A 25,934-nucleotide genomic window follows, 5' to 3' on the forward strand; every position below is an offset into this window, starting at 1 on the left:
GTAGGCAAATTTGTGCCGAATTTGGCCGCGAGGGATTTTATATGCCCCCCCCCCAAGTAAAAACAGCTCCAAGTGATTTTATATGCCCCCCCCCCCCCCCCCCCCCCCCAGGTAAAAACAGCTCCAAGTGATTTTAAATTTACAAATCTGTTCCAAAGTATTCCCACGCATAATAGAGATATACATTTGATCGGACACAAATGTAAGTAAGGATTGAAATGATTATGTATTAGTCATCTTATACCTGTTTGGGCTTCTTGCGGTCAATATGCAGTCTACAAATTATTTGGAATTATGTTCTGGCCATCCGCTCAAAAAAGTAAATCCTCTCAAGAAAGTAGCTACTGTTTGGGGTCTGTATTCGGACTATTAATGAGTTGTTTTTGCCTGTAGTGCTGGGGTCAGTCACGAGGGAGGAGGAAGTGTAGGGGAATGAGGTCTTATCTGCTGACTGTGTAACCTGTCTGTCCGGGTAGATGACGGATCTGGGGGGGTGGACCAGTTAACAGGGATGTGTTTGGACTTCCTGTCAACAGCTGTGCCTTGAATTCCAGGAAGTGTGGAGTTTGCTCTTTTTTTTTTGCTCTTTTCCTTCTTTTTTTTTGGAAGGGGCCCTATCTTTCCTTCGTGCTGATGGGGGCCAAAGCGCGGCCGGCAGGCACTTCCACTTTCTCCTGTTTCAGCAGTCCTGCACTATCAGCGGTTTGGCAGGAATCATGGAAGGTCGTCCCCTGACTCACCAGGGCTGAACTTCCCAAGAAATAAAGGACTTTCAGTGTATTTTGACCTTTCGCTGGGCTGAATCGTGTTGACACATTTTGAATAGAAATGTATTCCACTGCCAAACTGCAAAGTCTATCCAACATCCATTTTCTACTCTGCTATGTCAGATCATGCCCCTGTTACTCTTGCCATACAGGTGTTTTCTTATACAACTTTCTAGATTTCGCTTGTTGTGGCTATCTCAGGCCTCGCCTATCAATTCGTCCTTGAGGCAGATTCCTCTCCGTTTCAGCTCAGTTCCTTCTTTGAGTTCCATATTTCCTGTGTTGAATTGCCCTGTCTGTCACCGAGTCAGAAGATCACTGCAGGTGAGTTACACAAACCAACCACAACCATTTTGAGTTGACGTCACGGTGAAAAGGTTTACAATGGGTGTCAGCGGTGGGATCATACCGCTGACAGCAATCAGATGTGCTACTCTAAAATTATAAATTGGCTTCATGAAAGACGCTGCAATTGTTATACAGCAGCCCTGTGAGTGTATCTCACATCATATCCCACTGGAGTCCACTGGAAACATGTGATGAGTCCCATGATGATCCTGCCCCATTAAAAAAAAAAAAAAATTAAGTGAATAAGAACAATAACAACACACTCCCACCTCCCTGTCATGTGCTCTTGCATGAAGACCTAGACACATTTCCATTCCTACACATGATGACTCAACACTGTCAGTAACATTTAACAAAATGTTTAAGCTTTGGTTTTTCAACTCCTCCTAGTAGTTTCTGTGCCCTGGGAGACGGCCCTTACATGAATGAGTCTATGCTCTTGGCTGGGGATTAGGAGTTTAACAGGATTACCCAGCCCCAGCCCGTCCGCCCCTCGTGTCCTACCCCAGCACTACCTCACTCGGCTGGGCCCGGGCCGGTCACCGCACCTGCCTGGTGCCTCTGCTTAACCCTTAATCGTATTAACCCTCAGCCACTCACAGCCTGCCTCCCTGTCTTGCCACATGTCTACGGGGACGAGCCCATGGTAACAGGGGACAATCCGGCTGGTCACTTGTGAGGACTGATCATTTGTGGTTACAGACTGTGAGGAAGACTTTCTAGTCGACCAAGTTGGCGGTAACCTATAAAACGTGCAAAGAAAGACGAGTGTGCGACTCTCAGTAACATGTTCTGGGTACCATGGACTAATCCCTTGAGTGGACAAGGTCTTTGGGATCGTCTCCTTAACTGAAGAACTGAGCAGCACTCCTCTTGGGTTGGTGTGACCAGTGAGCATTCAGGATTCCACTCTGGTTGACTGGAGGTCGTCTGTCTCCAGTTGCTCCGAGGTTGAGACGCGGGGGCAGCGGGCGGCGTTTAAAGATGCGGTCTCTCTCCTCACCTGCCCTCCATGTGCGGGACCTTACTAGGGACCTCAGTGTCGGGCTGAGTAGTGGGTAAGTGGGCCCGAATGTTGGGCTGCGAGTCAAATGTATTGAGGTTGAGGTTTTGAGTGCTATGCTAGAGTGTTCAAGTGTTAGGGTGTCGCAAGTTTTGTGCTGAGTCAGTGTTAATTGTTTTTTAATGTTGGGTTGAGAGAGGCTGAAGTGTATCTGAAGTTGATCAGTGTTTAAGTTCAGGCTACCCTGTCGGTGGTTAGCGTACAGTGAATTTGAAGGTAGGATTGAGTGGGTTAAAAGTCTGTTGACTCTGTATGTGTAAACACAAGAAATATAACTAGGCTTTGTCATTAGATTGACAGCAACCCTTGGAATGGTGCTGAGGTGTATATCCTGTGTGTATGTAGCTACAATCCAGCCACCCTTCATGTCCTGTTGGGGTACAAAGGAAAGTCTGGCTATCTAATACCCTTTCTTGTCACAGAAAGCAGGGCCACTGTATTATATATCATCTGAACTCAGGTGAACCTACCAATTTGGCCATCGCAGACCAGCCAAGCATGTCTATTTTGGTGGCTAAACATGACTAACTTTAACTTTCCATGTATTTGTGTGAAGATTTGCCTGCTAATTTTAAACTTGACGAGAAGCTTCGCCCAGTCTCTTTTCAATTAAGGTCACCCCTTAAGCTTACACTACATAGAACCTAGTGAAAGCGCCACTCTCATGCAGCGAGTGTAGCTAGACATCAGATGTATATTGCCGGTGGACCATGAACATTAAATGTGCTTGACCAACGAGTCTGTGGGATTAATGAATTATCAGATTACCCTTAAAGACAATTGATTTTAAACTTGTCCAGATTGCCGGGCGCTTTGTAGGGCTGTCTTAATCTGGGATGCCAAATATTCTATTTGTTGGATTTAGGCTAGTTGCTTTCAATGCATCACAGTTCAACACAAACAGTGTGCTAAAGTCTGCATATAGAACTTGGAACATATCCACACTCGTACTGTGATAGTTGAGCGCTTCTAATTTGGTTAAAGCCGTGTTAAAATAGATCATCCGTGTTACGGAAGCGATGCCTCCGTGGTCTGTTGGTGAAGGAAACCCAGACCTGTTTTTTTACAGTGAAGTGATAAACAGAGATAGTCAGGTATAAAAACTAAGCTCTAGCCCTAGCCTTAGCCCGTAAATAAGTTTGTACACAATCTAAGGAACAAACGCACATACAGGCATAGAACCACAAACCATGAGTAGGTCAATTCAAGATTTTTCTGGCATTTCCACCCCTGAGACACCATTGATACAGACACCAATACAGTCACAAATTTGGGTAAATGTAGAAAAATACCTCCGTGAACGTGGCTATATGCAATTCCTGTGTGTGTACCTGAAGGGGTATTCTTCCTCCTATGTTTCTCTCTCTCTCTCTCTCTCTCACTCTCTTTTATACACAATCATCCCTCTTTTCTCTCTCCCTCAGGTTCTCCCTGAGCTCTGAGTTGCACAGCCACACCCTGGTGACAGTGATTGGCGGGGATGAGGAACATTTTGAGGACTTTGGGGAGAGCAACACCTCGGAGCTGCTGCTGGACACCACTGAGGAGGGAACCGAGGGAGAGGGGGACTCATCCCACCTCCAGACCCCCGACCAGAGCAACTGCTCCTCCCTGCTACTCTCTCCCAGGTACGGGCCACCCTAAAGAACAGCAGCCAGGGTCATACTGAGCACTCAGAGTAAGACTGTGACAGCCTACACATTCATATACGACACAACTGCTATGTTTTTAAGTGCCACGAATCAGTTCAAAACTCTGGCGTGTCGGATGAAGGTCACCCACAGTAGCTGCCACATTGTTACCAACAATAGCATTACTTTATCCTAGGGCATCGTCTCTAAAGTCAAACACACAGCGCAGTTGTTGGCTCCTGTCAGGGAACAGGGAACGTGTTGTCTTGCTGGATAGAGGAGCACGGTGGATTTAGTCTCTGGAAATGGTGGTGGCACATTCCCAGCTACATTCTCAGGCCTAGCCACAACCTTCCCTGGTGCTGTTATAACAAGACAGACTGGCTGTATGTTTGGAAAGACTGGAGGTCAAACATGGATAAGAACTCTCTGGAGACCTCATTTCAGGTCCACTCCCACTGACTCCTGCTCCTGAAGGGCGAGGTAAAAAGGGAACAAGGGCAAAGTTCACTTACTTAGAACTCTTCCTGTTGCTGCTTACTCTTTAGAGCTACTGCACACCATACACTTACACATATCCAGTCATCAAGGGTGGACATAACCAAGCGTGTTTATTAACGGAGAGTTACAGGCTTTCCAAAGGCTCGCTAACAAAGCTGCGTTTGAGCCAGCCAGTATGGACTGTGTTAAGTCTGTCTCACCTGACCACATATGATCACTCACTCCCCTCTCTCTTTCTTCTGACACAGTACTGCTCTGCCTGAACACTCCTGAGCACTTCCCCTCCTCTTTTTCTGTAGCCGCTCCACCCCCTCCTTCTCCCACACTCTGTTTTCATCAGAGACCCTAAGCCGGATAATGCGTAATTCCCATTTGGGTGATATTTTTCCCTATCTTTCATGCCTGCAAATTCTTAGCCAGCTAACTGCCTGGGTTTTTCTCGGTCACAATATGGAAATAAACCGGCCCAAGTGGATTGGCTTTAATGATTCCTTCCGAGTTACCAGTAATTCTAAACCTTTCCCTCCCTCTGTAAGTCACCCTTACAACCGTAAATTCCTTCCAACCAGAATGAGTGGGCACTAAGGCAATTTGAATGAGGCCATTGTGATTCAGGAGCATTGTGGTTAGTGCAGTAGTGTATGCGGTGATGCCGAAAATTTCTCTGACCCTCTCCACACTGCTGTGTGTAAACACACTCCTCTGTACGCACAGGACGCTAACCACTCTCCTCATCTTACTACACACACACACACACACACACACACACACACACACACACACACACACCTAGATGTTACACTGCTGCTTCACTGCCACTCTGTCTACAATCCCACACTTCTGCATCACTACTACTGCTACACACAAACCCTACTGCAGCTGTTACTTCACATAAGTGTCCTTCACTACAGGCCAGCCAGCAGAACATGCCTGAGACAGCACAGCAGTGATTCTCAGGAACCTATGACCACCTCGAGACACACACGCCACACATACAGGAATCGAGGCACACGCCACACTTACAGGAATCGAGGCACACGCCACACTTACAGGAATCGAGGCACACGCCACACATACAGGAATCGAGGCACACGCCACACTTACAGGAATCGAGGCACACGCCACACATACAGGAATCGAGGCACACGCCACACTTACAGGAATCGAGGCACACGCCACACATACAGGAATCGAGGCACACGCCACACTTACAGGAATCGAGGCACACGCCACACTTACAGGAATCGAGGCACACGCCACACATACAGAAATCGAGTCACACGCCACACATACAGGAATCGAGGCACACGCAACACATACAGGAATCGAGGCACACCCCACGCATACAGGAATCGAGGCACACGCCACACATACAGGAATCAAGGCACACGCCACACTTACAGGAATCGAGGCACACGCCACACTTACAGGAATCGAGGCACACGCCACACTTACAGGAATCGAGGCACACGCCACACATACAGGAATCGAGGCACACGCCACACATACAGAAATCGAGTCACACGCCACACATACAGGAATCGAGGCACACGCAACACATACAGGAATCGAGGCACACGCCACACTTACAGGAATCGAGGCACACGCCACACATACAGGAATCGAGGCACACGCCACACTTACAGGAATCGAGGCACACGCCACACATACAGGAATCGAGGCACACGCCACACTTACAGGAATCGAGGCACACGCCACACTTACAGGAATCGAGGCACACGCCACACATACAGGAATCGAGGCACACGCCACACATACAGAAATCGAGTCACACGCCACACATACAGAAATCGAGGCACACGCCACACTTACAGGAATCGAGGCACACGCCACACATACAGGAATCGAGGCACACGCCACACTTACAGGAATCGAGGCACACGCCACACATACAGGAATCGAGGCACACGCCACACTTACAGGAATCGAGGCACACGCCACACTTACAGGAATCGAGGCACACGCCACACATACAGGAATCGAGGCACACGCCACACATACAGGAATCGAGGCACACGCCACACATACAGAAATCGAGTCACACGCCACACATACAGGAATCGAGGCACACGCAACACATACAGGAATCGAGGCACACCCCACGCATACAGGAATCGAGGCACACGCAACACATACAGGAATTGAGGCACACGCCACGCATACAGGAATCGAGGCACACGCCACGCATACATGAATCGAGGCACACGCCACACATACAGGAATCGAGGCACACGCCACACATACAGGAATCGAGGCACACGCAACACATACAGGAATCAAGGCATACGCCACACATACAGGAATCGAGGCACACGCCACGCATACAGGAATCGAGGCACACGCCACACATACAGGATTCGAGGCACACGCCACGCATGCAGGAATCGAGGCACACCCCACGCATACAGAGGCGCACTCTTCTGAATAAATGATCAGCCAGAAAAGGTGACGTGAGGAGAGGCTGCGGCGACCACACAAACTCCAGTTAGCTATTGATGTTTGTTTGTGTGCTAGTTATCGTGAGCTGAATATGAACCTCACTGCAGCTCCTTGGGGCCAAGTCACTAAAGTAATACATGAATGTACAGATAAAAGTGTTCTCCGTGACAGTAGCCCTTCTGTTGAAGGGGCGGGAAGAACCCTTGGTTGGAACAGCGCTCTTAGAAGGAGTCCATCCTTTCAGTTTACCCCCACACAGCTCAATTACTCACAAAGTTTAACTTTTCACAAACTCTCCTGATCCTGCACTCTTGATCCCCGACGCTTCCTCTTCTCCATCACGGTGCACCTCCCTTCTCTGTCACTCACTCCCCTTCTCCTCCTTTCCTCCTCTCTTTTTCTCCCCAGCACCCCCACTACTCTCCCTGCCAGCTTTCAGAGCTTCCTCAGGGAGGAAGCGCTGGACTTTTTCTGTAACCAATGTCACAAACAAATCTCTCGCCTGGAGGACCTCTCCACTCGCCTCAATTTCCTAGAGATGAATAGGTAACATTCCCCACCACCACTAAGGTTATCCCGTGTGTGTGTGTGTGTGTGTGTATTGCCGTGTTGACTAGGTAACACACACTGCTCTCGTTCTCTGTGCGTGTGCTGTCCTGTTGTGTTCCGTTTGTAAGATGCACACAGGTGTGTTGTGTTTAATACTGTCAAACAGGCGGACACATGCACAGAGTTTGACAGCGTTTGTGTGTATGTTTTTGAATAGGTCGTCACACACATCTCCACTCCACTCATCTTGACTCTTCAGTGCACGTTTGTGTGTGAGTTGCGGTGTGTTGACAGCGTTAGTGCTTGGTTCGACTCGGCTTTGGGGAGAACCTCTCACTCAAACTCAAGCTTGCTCGTGGTGTCTGTACTGTGGTGTTATAAATAAGGTTTCTAAGGTTCATAATCGATGTTGGTAAAGGTGAGTTTGGTGGACCGCCACTCTTTGCTCTAGCTGTTGGTGCCAGGTGGCCAACAGAAGGTTTGCCCAGAGTTCCCATTGCTCATATCATTGCATGCCCTATGAGTTCCATGCATACATATCTCTCATCCTGTCAAGGTCATGGAAACAATTCCATGTGTGCAGTGACAAACGTTGCAAAAAAAATAAAAATATGCTAAACCTGAATTTACTTCCAGGTAATTGACATCATTGGCAGTGGTGCATGGCTTATATCATTGCTCTCATATTCCATTTAAAGTACTCACTCTATTACAGCCTTACAAATGGATTGAATCATCTTGTACCTGTTCAAGCATGAATGCTGATGGAAAAACCAACCTTTTTAACTGATACACATGCTTTTGTGTCTGGGTTGTGTTCATTAGGCACCAAACAGATGAAAATGGACTGAAACAGGGAGTGACTAGGCCTACCTCCTAGACCAGTCCAATAAAAAACATGCATTTTTGTTTTCGGGTTGCATTTCAAATGCGGGCGTGTGTGTGTTTTATTGCTGTGGCGTATCTGCAGACGTGCATATGAACATGTACCTTACATTAGGATCCTGTGCTCCCCGTATGACAACCTCTTTATCCCTCTGCTTTTTGGAGCGAGGGATGAGGGGGTGGGGAGGAAGGACACCAAGAGACAGACGCTGTCTCTTTCATCTGTCTTTTCTCTCTTCTGACTGGTCTTCTGTTGTTCTACCCCCCCCCCCCCCCCCCCCCCCCCATTTCAGCTCCAGCAAGAGGCTGTCCAGCAAGAAAGTAGCGCGGTAGGTCAAAATGAGTTATTTTAATCAATTCAGTAGAAAATTATTTTAGATTGAACGTGAAAATATGGTGGATTTTGATGAACACAAACAACTAGCTATCTTGACTTATCGTGAAGTTCCAAAGTGAAAGTTTTCCAGGACGGAACAGTTTGGAGCTGCTTTTTTTTATTTTTATCACAAACATTTATTTCTTCTCCCTGGCGTTTCAGACACCTCCTCCAGAACAGCTCCATGACGCTGGACAGCATGAGTGAGCTGTCCCGGGACATACTGGACCTGGCTGACACCGACATCACTGACAAGGTCAGAGTTCAACATCATAAGATTATACCGCATCATACCGAGTTTATCAACCGTGTCAAACAGCATTGACATACAGTGCTGTATAATGTAAAGAAAGAGTTCAGCGTCAAACAACACATGCAGTGTATCATACACAGTATCATACACAGTATCATACACAGTATTATACTCAGTATCATACACAGTATTATACACAGTATTATACACAGTATCATACACAGTATCATACACAGTATTATACACAGTATCATACACAGTATTATACACAGTATCATACACAGTATTATACACAGTATCATACACAGTATCATACACAGTATTATACACAGTATCATACACAGTATCATACACAGTATTATACACGGTATCATACACAGTATCATACACAGTATCATACACAGTATCATACACAGTATTATACTTGCATTGTTGGGTTTAGAGCTTGCAATAAAGGCATTTCACTACCTGTGCATTTTACATTAAAACTTGAAACCACTGAACATAAAATAAAAATATCATCCAGTTCTCAATAGCATAATTTAAATGCAACAAATCACCGGTCAATTCTACACAGTGTAGTGCCACTTGTAGTCCCCCCCCCCCCCCCCATTGTGGGCTTAAAGAGATCGTAATAAACAAACAACACTGTTCTGGGCTAACCCTCACCCCGTCCTCCTCCCAGGTGCTCCTGCTGGAGCGTCGCGTGGCGGAGCTGGAGAAGGACTCGGAGGCTAGCGGGGAGCAGCACGCACGCCTCCGCCAGGAGAACCTGCAGCTGGTGCACCGGGCCAACGCCCTGGAGGAGCAGCTCAAGGAGCAAGAGCTCCGCGCTGAGGACCACCTGCACCAGGAGACCCGCCGCCACAAGGACGCTCTCACCAAGCTGGAGCGGGAGAGGGGCCTGGAGCTGGAGAACCTGCAGGCTAGGTATGTGGGGGGTGGGTGTGTGGTGTGCGTGTCCATAAAGACGAGGAGAGAGGTTAGCAACCTGTGCATAGCATCCTCAGCTCTGCCCAGGTGTGTGTGTGACTGTGTGTGTGTGTGACTGTGTGTGAGTGAGTGTGTGTGTGACTGTGTGTCTGTGTGTGTGTGTGTGTGTGTGTGTGTGTGTGTGTGTGTGTGTGTGTGTGTGTGTGTGTGACTGTGACTGTGACTGTTGCAAGGCTGGCCAGCAGGTTGCCTGGTACATAGGCCTTTAGAGGCTGTGATTGTCAACACTGCTCCAATGATTGCGTCGGTCAGTGACATTGTGGGGCTTCACTGACACCTACTGGTTTACAGCTGTGTAGTGCCAGGGCAAAAACTGTGCACCCAGGAGGGGCCCCAGGGCCACCCTCCCAAAGCCCTTGAACCCAAAGCTGCTTCTCAGTAGAGTAGACTTGTAGCAGGTAGCTGCCAAAATAAAGGAAACACTTGAGTAAATACACTGCCATTCTGAGTGATCACCTTCAACCTATGGTGAATCATGTCTATCCTGATGGGAGTGGTCTCTTCCAGGATGGCAATTCCCCAGTTCCCCAATTCCCCCATCCACAGGCACCGAGTGGTCAGTGAATGGTTTGATGAGCATGAAAACGATGTAAACCATATGCCATGGCCGTCTCAGTCACCAGATCTCAACCCAATTGAACACTTATGGGAGATTCTGGAGCAGCACCCGAGACAGCATTTTCCACCACCATCAACAAAAACCAAATTATATAATTTTCCATGGAAGAATGGTGTTGCATCCCTCCAATAGAGTTCCATACACTTGTAGAATCTATGCCAAGGCTCAATGAAGCTCTTCTGGTGGCTCGTGGTGGCCCAACTCCTTAAGATACTTTATGTTGGTGTTTCCTTTATTTTGACAGTTACCTGTAGGTGTCACAGCAGGTCAGTTGTTGCCTGACTACCCAGACTCCTTGCTTTGGCCAAAGGCCACGCCCACGGACATTAGTTTCTTCTCCGCAATGAATCTGGATGTGAGTACTTCCCTGACCCTTCACCAAATGCGAACGCATTCGGGGCCGTCTGATTGGTCCAGAAACTGATGGGTTGGGCCAGAGCAAGAACACATGCGGGTAAAGCGGTGGTTTGAAAATGTGTCATTGGCTTTGATACTTGATTGGTTAGAGACGATCCAATCTCTGATGACTTTGTTTTGTACAACACCCCTCGTGCCCCTCGTCACCACAAACGGCTTCAATGATGGCAGTCTCAGACTAAAGCATGTCGCGAACGACAGAGCAGAGGAAGAATGGAGTGTGAGTCGTCAGGCTAGGTCAGTTGTACTGTATCTGCTCAGCTGTGAATGTGCCAGTGTGTGGAACAGAATGTTAATTTAATTTGTTGAATGAATGATTTGAATAGATTGAATTGGTTTTGTCAAATGTGTTGTGTACCGCGGCTCTAACATTGGTGAATGTAATTTAACTGCGCAGTTTTCTGCCCTAGGCTGCAGCAGCTGGATGAGGAGAACAGTGAGCTGAAATCCTGTGTGCCCTGTTACCGCGCCAACATCGAGAGACTAGAGGAGGTAAGAGCACTGTCTTCTCTCCTCCTCCTCGTCTTTCTTCCCCTCTTCCTACTCCTCCCTTTCTTCTTCATTCACTTCCCTATCACCTCCAGTTTCCTTCTCTTCCCCCATCTCCTTTCTGTTCCCTCCAATCCCTTGTCTATTTACCTCTCATCCACCTCTTCTTTCCATCTACCTCAACCCCCATTTCCCAAGTTTCCTTGGGAAGTTTCCTTCTCTTCCCTCCCATACCTTGTCTGTGTATTTCTCCTATTATCTCTCATTCCTCCTCCTTCTCGTTCGCCCATCAGGAGAAGAGGAAGCTGGAAGATGAGGTGGAGGACGTGACGGAGCGGATGAACGAGGAGCTGGAAACCCGGAGGAAGACGACCGACAAGCTGACCCACGAGCGCCACCAGAACCAGAAGGAAAAGGAGCACACGCAGGAGGTGAGAGGTCACGAGGTGACACCTGTACATCGCAAACTGTACGTCAGTCTGACTCAGAAGGCACGTCAAATGTGGAGGGTTGTCCTGTCTGTTGTTTAGTTTTGGTCTGTCGATGAGTAGGGTTTGTTTTTGCTTTTCGTTATTTCTCTGCTGCTGGGTAGAACTTATGTAAAAAATAAATACAAAAGTTTTTTTTTTTTTACGTTTTCTATTTTTCAACCTACCCCTCCAACGGTTGGTGACTAGTTGCTCTTGCAGAATAGACTATTGCTGTATCTCTCTCTAACAGCGGTCTTTCTCTCTCTCTCTCCTATCCCCCCCTCCACCAGCTGATTGAGGACCTGCGGAAGCAGTTGGAGCACCTGCAGTTGTACAAGCTGGAGGCAGAGGCTAGGAGAGGACGCTCTCCCAGTGCCGGGCTGCAGGAGTACCAGAGCCGCACCCGCGAGGCCGAGTTGGAGCAGGAGATCCGACGCCTCAAGCAAGACAACCGCAGTCTGAAGGAGCAGAACGATGAGCTGAACGGCCAGATCATCAACCTGAGCATCCAGGGAGCCAAGAACCTGGTGACGGCCTCCTTCTCCGAGTCACTGGCTGCCGAGATCAACTCTGTGTCCCGGGGAGAGGTGAGTCACAATATAGATAGATACATGTAAACAGTAGATACACATAGATGTACATGCCATAGATATACAGAGAAGGCTAAGCATAGATACAAGGCCATAGATATGCAGAGAAGGCCAAAAATGTACAGGCCATAAATATACAGTACCAGTCAAAAGTTTGTACACACATCTGGCAGATGCAGTGCAGGTATAGCCTACATGATGAGATTATTATAGGCAAAAGGACAGAGCGAGATTATTTAAATTTGTCAAACGGCAGCCGAGCATCAATCATCACGTCACCAGAATAAGACCCTCGATATTTATTGGAAAGCAGCATCAAGCTCATCGCTGTGCACTTTCACCACCCTGTGAAGTTCATCATAACTTATTTCATCTATAGCCTAATAAACTGCATGATTTCCCGTGTCGTAGTGGGAGGACCACACGTCATCGCGTGACTCCAAGTTTGCTTCGATATTATGGTTATTATATCAATGTTTGTGCAGAAAAGTGTTTCTACTGCCATTGGATAGAAACGTGGTTAGTGAGACTAACAGTTAAGGCAGCCCCCTCCGCACCTCTCTGATTCAGAAGGTTGTGTTAAATGCGGAAGACACATTTCAGTTGAAGGCATTCAGTTGTACAACTGACTAGGTATTCCCCTTTCCCCCTTTTAACCTTGATGATTAAAGGTGGAATAAAATACATTTCTTAAGACTCCTGGTGCCCAGATGGCGGCCTCATCACAATTCTGAATCTTTCACGTTTATTGCTGAACTCTGTATTGTATATCTTGTTGTGCCGTTTTACCATCTTGAATCATTTTTCAGTGCAAATGAAAATGTATTTTCCTTAAATCCTTGTAAACATTAGATCTTTTTTTTTTTTTTTTTTTGCAGTTGATGGAGGCCATCCGCAAGCAGGAGGACGTCAACTTCCGACTACAGGACTACATCGACCGCATCATCGTGGCCATCATGGAGTCCAACCCCTCCATGCTGGAAGTCAAGTAGAGGTGGCCGTCTTGAAGTAGGGCAGCCTGGCGGCCTCTCCGCCTCGCTGGACTGCCATACTAGGAGAGACTGGCTAAACACTTAAAGACTGGCTACTGAGACTGACCACAGAGAGAGCAATACCTATTGAACTATACTAGGTGGGGGAAAAGTACTCCAATTATCATTAAAGAAGATGTATTTTTTTGTCACTGTTGGTGGCTGTTGTCTATGAGAAAATAAGCTACATGGTTTAACGTCCCTGGGATTTGAGCTTTGCTTTGTGTGTGTGTCTGTTCCCCCTGTATACAGTAGGCTTTGGTTCTAATGACTTCCCTGCATTTGGGTAGAGGGACCTGAGTTTTCCTTGTGTGTCTGAGGTTGTGTGTGCAAATGTGTTTTCTCTGAGGAACTCTTGGAATCCATGGAAGACCTGGTTAACGGGTCACTGTCCCCTTAAATATCTTCTTGGCAATGAAATCTTGTGAGCCCCAATGCTAGCATGATTCTAAAATGTTTTGTCCTTGCACTACATATCAGCCGATACCATCTTTCACCATGAGCTCAGTAAATGAACTCCTGGGGTGTTTTGGGAGCGTTCTCCTGTATCGGACTGAACCATGTTTAATCCACGTTTAAACCGGATGTAGCACTGGTCAGGGGACGAGGTCAGATGAAGTTGACCCTGGCTGCTCTCTTGAACACAGACTACATAAACCGTGTCACGTTTGCAGTGTAAGTCTTTATCCTGGTTTGACTTTTGACTTGGATTATATTCCCAGTGTGAGTTAACCCAACCCAGGTGAGGGACATTTCCTGGGGTAGAGGACAAGAAATGCCCTGAGGGTTAGTGTGTGTGTGTGTGTGAGTGCATGCATGCATTTGTGTATGTGTGTGTTACGTTTTTTTTGTTGTGTTGCTTGCAATACTTTGTTTTGAAAAAAGGTTAAAAAGGTTTGGTGACTACAATGGTAGTAACACGAATGACATGTTCATTCTTGTGAGCCTCAATGTCTCCACAGTGAAGCTGAGTGGCTCATTGTTTGCTGTACCTCCGTTTGTTTTTACAATGAAACAGAGTCCTAGGGGGTCAGGCGGGCTAAATACTCCAATACAAGAACACTTCTCCATCACATCAATTCCTTTTAATGTAAGCTCTGACTTTGAGGTAGTTAAAAACGGACAAATACTGACATAAATGTTGGTCATACTGACAGGAAATAATTGGATTGTCTAACTTGGACACTAAATCAAATGGAGAGAAAATGTTGCTGTGTTGTTTTTATTTGAGCTGAGTGCGCTGGGAAGTGTTGTTCTTTTATAGTGTGACTGACCCACCTGATCCTTAGTGGAGCCTTGCTGAGTGAAAGTGAAAGGGAGCCAGTTTATCCAGTGTGAAGGACATGTCTGGTCTGCTTGTAACCAAAAACATTTACTGGATAAGTGACTTTCCGTAAAGAAAGAAAATGCTGAATAATTTGACTAATGAATAATGTCTTATTGAAGGAATAGAATCAGTTCATTTTTTGGGGGGGTTTAGACAAAAAAGTATTATTTGTATAAAAAAATATATAAAAAAATGTAAAGTTTATTGTGAAGGGATGTAATCCTAATATGACGATATATTGTTTTAAAACAATATGAATGAATTAAGAATGCTGAATTGATTTGAAAACTGACCTTTTTTGAAGAGGTTACATGTCGTTACTCTCCCGCAGCTTTTTGATTTAAAGGAGCAGAACATGTTCAACACTTAGATGAAGCAATAATGTTTTGAAGAACAGTGGAGAACGAAGAAGAACAGACTTCGTGGACAAACGGACTTCAGCAAACCAACAAAACTCCCTTCTTTTACTGTATGAGCCTCAGTTGACTAAGCACCAATCTGAATTTCCGGGAACTTTTCGCCACATTTCTGGACGTAAGCAAGAGGAAATGAGAATGGCAGACTTTTAATACACGTCATCAGTGCTACCTATTCACTAATGCACTCCCTGAGACTGAGATACTGGACATATTGAAGGATATCACTGTTGCTGACTCTTACTTGCTGGAACTGCTGACAGCTTGTGGTTTGTCCCTGGGTGAAAGGGATGAACAGCAACGTATACTGTACCAACCATCGCAGCTATACTAAAAACAAAAATACCGCAGCCACCTCCACCACCTATCAAACTCTTGCTACAGTATGCCACCACGCTTTTCTCCTCTTCAGCGCTCCATGGAAAATGGCCTTGTGTGTAAACGACTTGTACATGTCATTTTTTCCCCAAACCTTTAGATTCTAGGTATTTTTATAGTTGGGGGGGGGGGGGGGGGAATTGCATTTTTCATCATTTTCTTTTTGGTCTTCTGCTGAAAAATAATATGATCCTCCCCCAAGGGAGGGTCTTGTGTATGCCGCTCTCGCATGTAGCCCGTACACGTCAATTTCTCCCGTCTGTGAATCACATCCAGATATTTATTCTGCATTTCACTTCACAGTCCCTGCCCTGTTGTTTCTCTCTAATAGTAGTTGTTTTTGAGGGAAAAGTTTGTAAATAGTTTTGGAATCTATGGATTCTCAAGGGAAACTGGCATTCAGCGGATTTAATGGTTGAATGCTACTCGAGGGGAAATTGTTGATTTTGAGAAAAATAGTTGATTATTTTAGATTGAAATGTATATCTTGTACTCAATGTAGCATACAGTACATTTCAAAAGTGTTGCATTGAGCACCCATTGAATTGGCAACACTGGCGTGCTTCAGTCTCGTCTGACCAATTAAAAATGTCTGTTTATGGTTAGGTCTTTCCACTTCAACCCAACTGAGGTGTGATCCACTGTAATGCTGAGGTTGCAGACAGTGGCCTCATGAAGGGCATTGTCATTGTAGTCAACGTCAGTGACACATGCCAACTCTGTTATTGCCCCAGCTGAGAACAGGCACTGCACAGAACTACTGATCACTATTGTATATCACTTTCTGAATCTTTAAAACCGATCATTAGGTTCACCGAACCATATCATGTGGAGGTCAGTGGAGTTGCACTGCGCCTGATGCCTCGGGACAGATAGTGAGGCCTCAGAAAGCCAGCCCACAGAGGGCTGAACTGTCTGAGTGGTTCAAGTCATTCTGCCTTTGAGTGTAATAGGTTGCTTTCCCCAGCAGATATGAGGCTCAAGAGGATTCAGCCAATCATTTACTACTACAGTACCCAGCAGCCAGTGGTGCAATCCTAGGAGGAAACCATAAGACATATCTTCCCCTATCTTACATGGAGACAGCAGCAGGATTACCCTATTTTCTGTTTATTCCTTGTTTATTTTTCATTTCAGACTGTCTACTGTAGTTTAGACAGCTAGTTGTGAGACTTACACTAGCATGATTGCTAGCTGACTGATTAGACTAAGACCAGAGTCCTGTCCAGACATTACACTTGATTGAATGGGATTCTCTAATGCACTTTAAACACGTTCCAATTTATTTTTAACCACATAATTTTAAAACTGACCAAAGAACAGAAGTTTTACTTCTCACTGACCATTTTAACTATCGGTTCACACTCTCTTCCTTACTGAAATTTGAAAACGTTATCATCAGAAGAGTAATTCATTATCATTGCTGAGTCCAACTCTGCCCTGAAAAACTGGCCTGCTAGTCTTAACACTGTGCCTCTCTCTCATAATTGTCCCTCTTACTAACCTGATGACGAGCCCTTGGAAAGCACTGACCGTATGTGACTGTCAGTTTGTTAAATTATACTTAAATGTGTATATAAAATGGTTTGTGATTTTTTTTTTGCTCTCACACTAGCTTCCAATGTCCAAAGAAAGTTTTGCTCAAGGCACAAACATCACTACTATAGTAGTGCATGGCTTGCCATTTAAAATGAATGGGAAGGGAAAAAGAGAACATTGTAGAAACAAGAATTGTACAACTGAAGTTTATTCTTATTCTGAAGGATAATGTATTGTTTACTGCTCTATGTTTTTCTTTGAAGGTCATCTGAATGATGTAACCCTTGTTGTTCTTGGGGAATGATAATTTCAAGTCAATGTAAAAAGGTAAAAGAAAACAATGAAGTAAGATTAGAAAATAAATCAAATAATAAAATGATATTTTGTCTGATCTCGTTATTTCGTATGATATTGCTCATCACATTTCCATACAAGAGACTGCGTACATGAAGACATAGTGGTATCTTGTAACCATGATAAGAATGTGGTTTCCGTGGAGAGAGAATGCAGTGTACTTTGAACTTTCTTGACCAATAGTATTTGTGATGTAGACAATTATATTTCCTGGATTGCTGCTCATTGAAGGATTGTACCACTAATCTATTTTCTCACATTTTACTGCAAGTGATTAAGAAAATGATGTCCCTCTATATGACAAGGGAGAACTGAAATTGAAAGTTCCATAGTAAATTGTTCAGGCATTCTAAAATTTGCCAAGGTTATTTATAGCAGCCTAAACACTGAGTGTACAAAATATTAAGAACACCTGCTCTTTCAATGACATAGACTGATCAGGTGAAGGCTATGGTCCCTTACTGATGTCACTTGTTAAATCCACTTCCATCAGTGTAGATGAAGGGGAGGGGACAGGTTAAAGAAGGATTTTTAAGTCTTGAGACAATTGAGACATGGATTGTGTATGTGTGCCATTCAGAGGATGAACAAAATATTTAAGTGCCTTTGAACGGGGTATGGTAGTAGGTGCCAGGCTCACTGGTTTGTGTCAAGAACCTCAACGCTGCTGGGTTTTTCATGCTCCAAAGTTTCCCATGTGTATCAAGAATGGTCCACCACCCACAGGACATCCAGCCAAGTATTCAGACCCCTTGACTTTTTCCACATTTTGTTACATTACAGCCTTATTATAAAATTGATCACATTGTTTTTTTCCCCTCATCAATCTTCACACAATATCCCATAATGACAAAGCAAAAACTGTTTTTTAGATATTTTTGCAAATATATATAAAATATAACACTGGTATCACCTTTACATAAGTATTCAGACCCTTTACTCAGTACTTTGTTGAAGTACCTTTGGCAGTGATTCTTCTTGGGTATGACGCTACAAGCTTGGCACACCTGTATTTGGGAAGTTTCTCCCATTCTTCTCTGCAGATCCTCTCAAGCTCTGTCAGGTTGGATGGGGAGTGTCGCTGCACAGCTATTTTTAGATCTCTCCAGAGATGTTAGATTGGGTTCAAGTCCGGGCTCTGGTTTGGCCACTCAAGGACATTCAGAGACTTGTCCCGAAGCCACTCCTGCATTGTCTTGGCTGTGTGGTTAGGGTTGTTGTCCTGTTGGAAGGTGAACTTTTTTCCCAGCCTGAGGTCCTGAGCACTCTGGAGCAGGTTTTCATGAAGGATCTCACTGTACTTTGCTCCGTTCATTTTTCCCTTGATCCTGACTAGTCTCCCAGTCCCTGCCGCTGAAAAACATACCCACATCATGATGTTGCCACCACCGTGCTTCACCATAGGGATGGTGCCAGGTGTCCTCCAGACGTGACGCTCGGCATTCAGGCCAAAGATTTCAATCTTGTTTCTCATGGTCTGATAGTCCTTTAGGTGCCTTTTAGCAAACTCCAATCGGGCTGTCATGTGCCTTTTACTGAGGAGTGGCTTCCATCTGGCAACTCTACCATGCCTGATTGGTGGAGTGCTAGATTGTTGTCCTTCTGGAGGGTTGTCCCATCTCTACAGAAGAACTCTGGAGCTCTGTCAGAGTGACCATCGTGTTCTTGGTGACCTCCCTGACCAAGGCCCTTCTCCCTCGATTACTCAGTTTAGCTGGGCGGCCATCTCTAGGAAGAGTTTTGGTGATTCCAAACTTCTTCCATTTAAGAATGATGGAGGCCACTGTGTTCTTGAGGACCTTCAATGGTGCAGACATTTTTTGGTACCCTTCTCCCGAACTGTGCCTCGACACAATTCTGTCTCGGAGCTCTACGACAATTCCTTCTACCTCATGGCTTGGTTTTTGCTCTGACATTCACTGTCAACTGTGGGACCTGATATAGACAGGTGTGTGCCTTTTACAAATCATATACAATCAATTGAATTTACCACAGGTGGACTCCAATCAAGTTGCAGAAACATCTCAAGGATGATCAATGGAAACAGGATGCACCTGAGCTTAATTTCGAGTCTCATAGCAAAGGATCTGAATACTTATGTAAATAAGGTATTTCTGTTTATTATTTTTTATAAATGTGCTAAAATGTTGCTTTGTCATTATGGGGTATTGTGTGTAGACTGATGAGGAATAACAACGTAACAAAATGTGGTAAAAGGTAAGGGATCTGAATACTTTCCGAAAGCACTGTGTCTAAGTTTTGAATATAAAACAACTTTGTCTAATACAATGGCTTGGCCTTAGCTCTCTCTTGTGTTGCCCATTCATTCCAGAGGAAGCCTTTCCTTCTTTATCACCCACTCCCCTGACCTATGGATACCCTCTCCATCCCAAGAACCAGAACCTCCTAAGCCAGGTCCCTGCCTTTTCACACTATGGGGAGGCAGGTAGCCTAGTGGTTAGAGTGTTGGGTCAGTAACTGAAAGGTTGCTAGCTCGAATCCCCGGGCTGACAAGGTACAAATCTGTCATTCTGCCCCTGAACACGGCCGTTAACCCACTGTTTCTAGGCCATCATTGTAAATAAGAATTGGTTCTTAACTGATTTGCCTAGTTAAATGAAGGTTCAATTTAAAACGATCAGCCTTTTCAATACTGGCCCCCTCCATCTCCAACCCATCATCCCCACCTGCAGGCTTTGGACATGTACTACCAGAGTCCACAGTCTTAGCTTTACTGACTACACACCATCCTCTCATACTGAGCAACAGTAGGGCAATTTCTACAATTGTACTCTGTCCCATGGAGATCACTACCGTATAGTATCAGGGGGCTTCATTCTCACCACCACCGATAAAGGTACCACAGACCACCACCTACAGTATGACGAGCATGTGTTGGAACAGATGGGGCCTGTGTGTCCTCTGATGGAAGTCATGATGGTGGGAAGTATACCAGTATACCAGTGGTCCCTGTGGATGGTATAGGCTTGGGAAGTGTGCGGTTAACAGTCCAAGAATGGATTTTTTTATTTCACCTTTATTTAACCAGGTAGGCCAGTTGAGAACAAGTTCTCATTTACAATTGCGACCTGGCCAAGATAAAGCATAGCAGTGCGACACAAACAACAACACAGTTACACATAAACAAACGTACAGTCAATAACACAATAGAAAATAAAAATAGAAAAATCTATGTACAGTGTGCAAATGTAGAAGAGTAGGGAGGTAGACAATAAATAGGCCCTAGTGGTGAAAATTAATTACAATTTAGCATTAATACTGGAGTGACAGATCTGCAGATGATTTTGTTCAGGTAGGGATACTGGGGTGCAAAAGAGCAAGAGGGTATGTAATAATATGGGGATGAGGTAGTTGGTGTGCTATTTACAGATTGGCTGTGTACAAGTATAGTGATCTGTAAGCTGCTCAGGCAGCTGATGCTTAAAATTAGAGAGGGAGATATAAGACTCCAGCTTCAGAGATTTTTGCAATTCATTCCAGTCATTGGCAGCAAAGAAGGGAGAGAAAGGCGGCCAAAGAAAGTGTTGGCTTTGGGGGTGACCAGTGCAATATACCTGCTGAACCGCGTGCTACGGGTGGGTGTTGCTATGGTAACCAGTGAGCTGAGATAAGGCTGGGCTTTACCTAGCAAAGACTTATAGATGACCTGGAGCCAGTGGGTTTGGCGACGGATAGTGAGGGCCAGCCAATGAGAGCATACAGGTCGCAGTGGTGGGTAGTACATGGGGCTTTGGTGATAAAACAGATGGCATCCAGTTTGCTGAGTAGAGTGTTGGAGGCTAATTTGTAAATGACATTGCCGAAATCAAGGATCGGTAGGATAGTCAGTTTTACGAGGGTATGTTTTGTGGCATGAGTGAAGAAGCCGTTGTTGCAAAATAGGAAGCCGAATCTAGATTTCATTTTGGATTGGATACGCTTAATGTTAGTCTGGAAGGAGAGTTTACAGTCTAACCAGACACCTAGGTATTTGTAGTTGTCCACATATTCTAAGTCAGAACCGTCCAGAGTAGTGATGCTAGTCAGGCGGGAGGGTGCGGGCAGCAATCGGTTGAAGAGCATGCACTTAGTTTTACTAGCATTTGAAAGCAGTTGGAGGCCACGGAAGGAGTGATGTATTGCGTTGAAGCTCGTTTGGAGGTTTGTTAACACAGTGTCCAAAGAAGGGCCAGATGTATACAGAATGGTGTTTTCTGCATATAGGTGGATCAGAGAATCACCAGCTGCAAGAATAACATGTGCAACCAGAGGGGAAAATAATCAAATGGCTACCCGGATTATTTGCATTGTGTGCCCCCCCAACCCCTCTTTTTACGCTGCTGCTACTCTCTGTTTATCATATATGCATAGTCACATTAACTATCCATTAATGTACATACTACCTCAATTGGGCCGACCAACCAGTGCTCCCACACATTGGCTAACCGGTCTATCTCCATTGTGTCCCGCCACCTACCACCCGCCAACCCCTCTTTTATGCTACTGCTACTCTCTGTTCATCATATATGCATAGTCACTTTAACCATATCTACATGTACATACTACCTCATTTAGCCTGACTGATGTCTGTATGTAGCCTCGCTACTGTATATAGCCTGTCTTTTTACTGTTGTTTTATTTCTTTACTTACCTATTGTTCACCGAACACCTTTTTTTCCACTATTGGTTAGAGCCTGTAAGTAAGCATTTCACTGTAAGGTAAAACCTGTTGTATTCAGCGCACATGACAAATAAACTTTGATTTGATTTGACATCATTGATATTTACAGAGAAAAGAGTCGGCCCGTGAATTGAACCCTGTGGCAACCCCATGGAGACTGCCAGAGGTCCGGACAACAGGCCCTCCGATTTGACACACTGAACTCGGTCTGAGAAGTTGGTGAACCAGGAGAGGCAGTCATTTGAGGATTGTACAATAAAAAATCATTAGTACAATATTGAGGTTTCTATATGACCAGTACAATATTATCATATAATTGTATGTGTATTTTTATATCGTTCAAAATAGCTATATCGTTTATATCGTGAAAAATAGCTAGCTATTACTAGCTAGTTAGAGTAATAAATAATTCATTTTTCAAGCAATTTGAACCTTAGCTTGTTTTCAGCTGTAGTATTTGTTCATTTCTGTTCATTCACTGCTTCAAACAATTTAAAATGTGTCGTTTATCACCCACGGTGTGGAAATCCAACCTGTCAGGCTGCCTAATGGTGGCTACTGGCTAGCTAGCTAAACATTCAGGTGAGTGCCTATCAAGTGTCTATCACTAGTATCTCCACGTGGGACCTCTTCTGTTGATGTATGTTTGAATGTCAATAGCAATTGGTCCAATAATAGCTATTATGGGATTGGGCTGTCAGTAGTTACTTAAATAAAATCTCATTATGCTGTTACCAAATGTATGTGTACTGAACAAAAATATAAATGCAACAATTTCAACGATTTTACTGAGTTACAGTTCATATAAGGAAATCTGTCAATTGAAATAAATTCAGTAGGCCCTAATCTATGTATTTCACATGACTGGGTAGGTGCATAGTCATGGGTGGACCTGGGAGCCAGGCCCAGCCAATCAGAATGAGTTTTCCCCCACAAAAGGGCGTTATTACAGACAGAAATATTTATCAGTTTCATCAGCTGTCCTGATGGCTGGTATCAGACGATCCCCCAGGTGAAGAAGCCGGGTGTGGAGGTCCTGGGCTGGCATACTTACACGTGGTCTGCAGTTGTGAGGCCTGTTGGACCTACTGCCAAATTCTCTGAAATTATGTTGGAGGCGGCTTATGGTAGATAAATTAACTCTGGTCGACATTCCTGCTGTCAGCTTGCCAATTGCACGCTCCCTCAAATCTTGAGACATCTGTGGCATTGTGTTGTGTGAACAAACGGAACATTTTAGAGTGGACTTTTATTGTCCGCAGCACAAGGTGCACCTGTGTAATTATCATGCTGTTTAATCCGTTTTTTGATATGCCACACTTGTCAGGTGGATGGATTATCTTGGCAAAGGAGAAATGCTCACTATCAAGGATTTAAACAAATTTGTGCACAAAAGTTGAGCGAAATAAGCTTTTTGTGCATATGGAACATTTTTGGGATGTTTAATTTCAGTTCATGAAACATGGGACCAACACTTTACATGTTGCGTTTATATTTTTGCTAGATATATGTAATGTGTAGCTAGGTAACGAGCTAGCTAAGTTATTTGAATGTAGTGATAGAAGTTAGAACACATGATCTATTATCTAACTGTCACGTTCTGACCATCGTTCGTGTGTGTTTTCCTTGTTTTAGTGTTGGTCAGGACGTGAACTGGGTGGGCATTCTATGTTGGATGTCTTGTTTGTCTATTTCTATGTCCGGCCTGATATGGTTCTCAATCAGAGGCAGGTGTTAGTCATTGTCTCTGATTGGGAACCATATTTAGGTAGCCTGGGTTTCACTGTGTGTTTGTGGGTGATTGTCCTTAGTGTTAGTTTGCACCAGTTTAGGCTGTTTCGGTTTTCATTACGTTTATTATTTTGCACTGTTTGTATTTGGATTCATGTTGCTATAGTCACAATAAACATGGATCGCAATCTACACGCCGCATTTTGGTCCGACTCTCCTTCACACCTAGAAGACCGTTACAGAATCACCCACCACAACAGGACCAAGCGGTGTGGTAATGGGCAAAGGAAAAAGCAGCAGCAGGAGCAGCGCGAGGAGGTATGGACATGGGAGGACGAATTAGACGGTAAAGGACCTTGGGCTCAGCCAGGAGAGTATCGCCGCCCCAAGGAAGAACGGGAGGCGGCGAAAGCGGAGAGGCGTTGGTACGAGGAGGCAGCGCGGCGTCGTGGATGGAAGCCCGGGAGTCAGCCCCAAACATTTCTTGGGGGGGGGCTAACAGGGAGTATGGCTACGCCAGGTAGGAGACCTGAGCCAACTTCCTGTGGTTACCGGGGGGCTAGAGAGACCGGGCAGGCACCGTGTTATGCTGTGGAGCGCACGGTGTCCCCAGTGCGGGTGCACAGCCCGGTGCGGTACATTCCAGCTCCGCGTATCGGCCGGGCTAGAGTGGGCATCGAGCCAAGTGCCATGAAGCCGGCTCTACGCATCTGGTCTCCAGTGCGTCTCCTTGGGCCGGCTTACATGGCACCAGCCTTGCGCACGGTGTCCCCGGTTCGCCTGCATAGCCCAGTGCGGGCTATTCCACCTCGCCGCACTGGCAGGGCGACCGGGACCATTCAACCGGGTAAGGTTGGACAGGCTCGGTGCTCAAGAGCTCCAGTGCGCCTGCACGGCCCGGTCTATCCGTCACCACCTCCACACCCCAGCCCTCCGGTGGCAGCTCCCCGTACCAGGCTGTCTCTCCGGCCCATCCGTCCAGAGCCTTCCTCCTCTCCAGCGCTGCCGGAGCCTCCCGCCTGTCCGGCGCCTCTGCCGGAGCCTCCCGCCTGTCCGGCGCCTCTGCCGGAGCCTCCCGCCTGTCCGGCGCCTCTGCCGGAGCCTCCCGCCTGTCCGGCGCCTCTGCCGGAGCCTCCCGCCTGTCCGGCGCCTCTGCCGGAGCTTCCCGTCTGCCCGGCGCCATCGGAGCTTCCCGTCTGCCCAACGCCGCCAGTGCCGCCCGTCTGCCCAGCGCCGCCAGTGCCGCCCGTCTGCCCAGCGCCGCCAGTGCCGCCCGTCTGCCCAGCGCCGCCAGTGCCGCCCGTCTGCCCAGCGCCGCCAGCGCCGCCCGTCTGCCCAGCGCCGCCAGCGCCGCCCGTCTGCCCAGCGCCGCCAGCGCCGCCCGTCTGCCCAGCGCCGCCAGCGCCGCCCGTCTGCCCAGCGCCGCCAGCGCCGCCCGTCTGCCCAGCGCCGCCAGCGCCGCCCGTCTGCCCAGCGCCGCCAGCGCCGCCCGTCTGCCAGGAGCCGCCAGCGCCGCCCGTCTGCCAGGAGCCGCCAGTGCCGCCCGTCTGCCAGGGGCCGCCAGTGCCGCCCGTCTGCCAGGGGCCGCCAGTGCCGCCCGTCAGCCAGGGGCCGCCAGTGCCGCCAGTCAGCCAGGGGCCGCCAGTGCCGCCAGTCAGCCAGGGGCCGCCAGTGCCGCCAGTCAGCCAGGGGCCGCCAGTGCCGCCAGTCAGCCAGGGGCCGCCAGTGCCGTCAGTCAGCCCAGCGCCAGCGCCGCCAGTCAACCAGGGGCCGCCAGAGCTGCCAGTCTGCAAGGAGCTACCAGTCTGCAAGGAGCCGCCAGAGCTGCCTGTCTGCAGGATGCCGCCAAAGCTGCTAGTCTGCAAGGAGCCGCCAGAGCTGCTAGTCTGCAAGGAGCCGCCAGAGCTGCCAGTTAGCATGGAGCAGCCAGGGCCGCCAGTCAGCATGGAGCAGCCAGGGCCGCCAGTCAGCATGGAGCAGCCAGGGCCGCCAGTCAGCATGGAGCAGCCAGGGCCGCCAGTCAGCATGGAGCAGCCAGTGCTGCCAGTCAGCATGGAGCAGCCAGA

At 46.8% G+C, this 25,934-nt stretch overlaps 1 protein-coding gene across 3 annotated transcripts in view; it reads left to right on the forward strand.

Annotated features, from left to right (window-relative positions):
- rab11fip3 (RAB11 family interacting protein 3 (class II)) overlaps positions 1-17,481 on the forward strand; it is a 44,005-nt gene extending 26,524 nt beyond the window's left edge. For 2 of the 3 annotated variants that reach the window (XM_021565192.2, XM_021565194.2), the window contains 9 exons: positions 3,603-3,806; positions 7,179-7,316; positions 8,498-8,533; positions 8,743-8,836; positions 9,519-9,763; positions 11,273-11,354; positions 11,645-11,782; positions 12,112-12,408; positions 13,290-17,481. In XM_021565192.2, coding sequence (XP_021420867.2) covers positions 3,603-3,806; positions 7,179-7,316; positions 8,498-8,533; positions 8,743-8,836; positions 9,519-9,763; positions 11,273-11,354; positions 11,645-11,782; positions 12,112-12,408; positions 13,290-13,403 — 1,348 coding nt within the window. In that variant the 3' untranslated portion in view covers positions 13,404-17,481. The remainder of the gene's footprint in view (positions 1-3,602; positions 3,807-7,178; positions 7,317-8,497; positions 8,534-8,742; positions 8,837-9,518; positions 9,764-11,272; positions 11,355-11,644; positions 11,783-12,111; positions 12,409-13,289) is intronic. The other variant, XM_021565193.2, reaches the window with a different exon arrangement.
- Positions 17,482-25,934: the final 8,453 nt, after the last annotated feature.

This window comes from Oncorhynchus mykiss, chromosome 16, assembly GCF_013265735.2.
Source record: "Oncorhynchus mykiss isolate Arlee chromosome 16, USDA_OmykA_1.1, whole genome shotgun sequence".
NCBI lineage: Eukaryota > Metazoa > Chordata > Actinopteri > Salmoniformes > Salmonidae > Oncorhynchus > Oncorhynchus mykiss.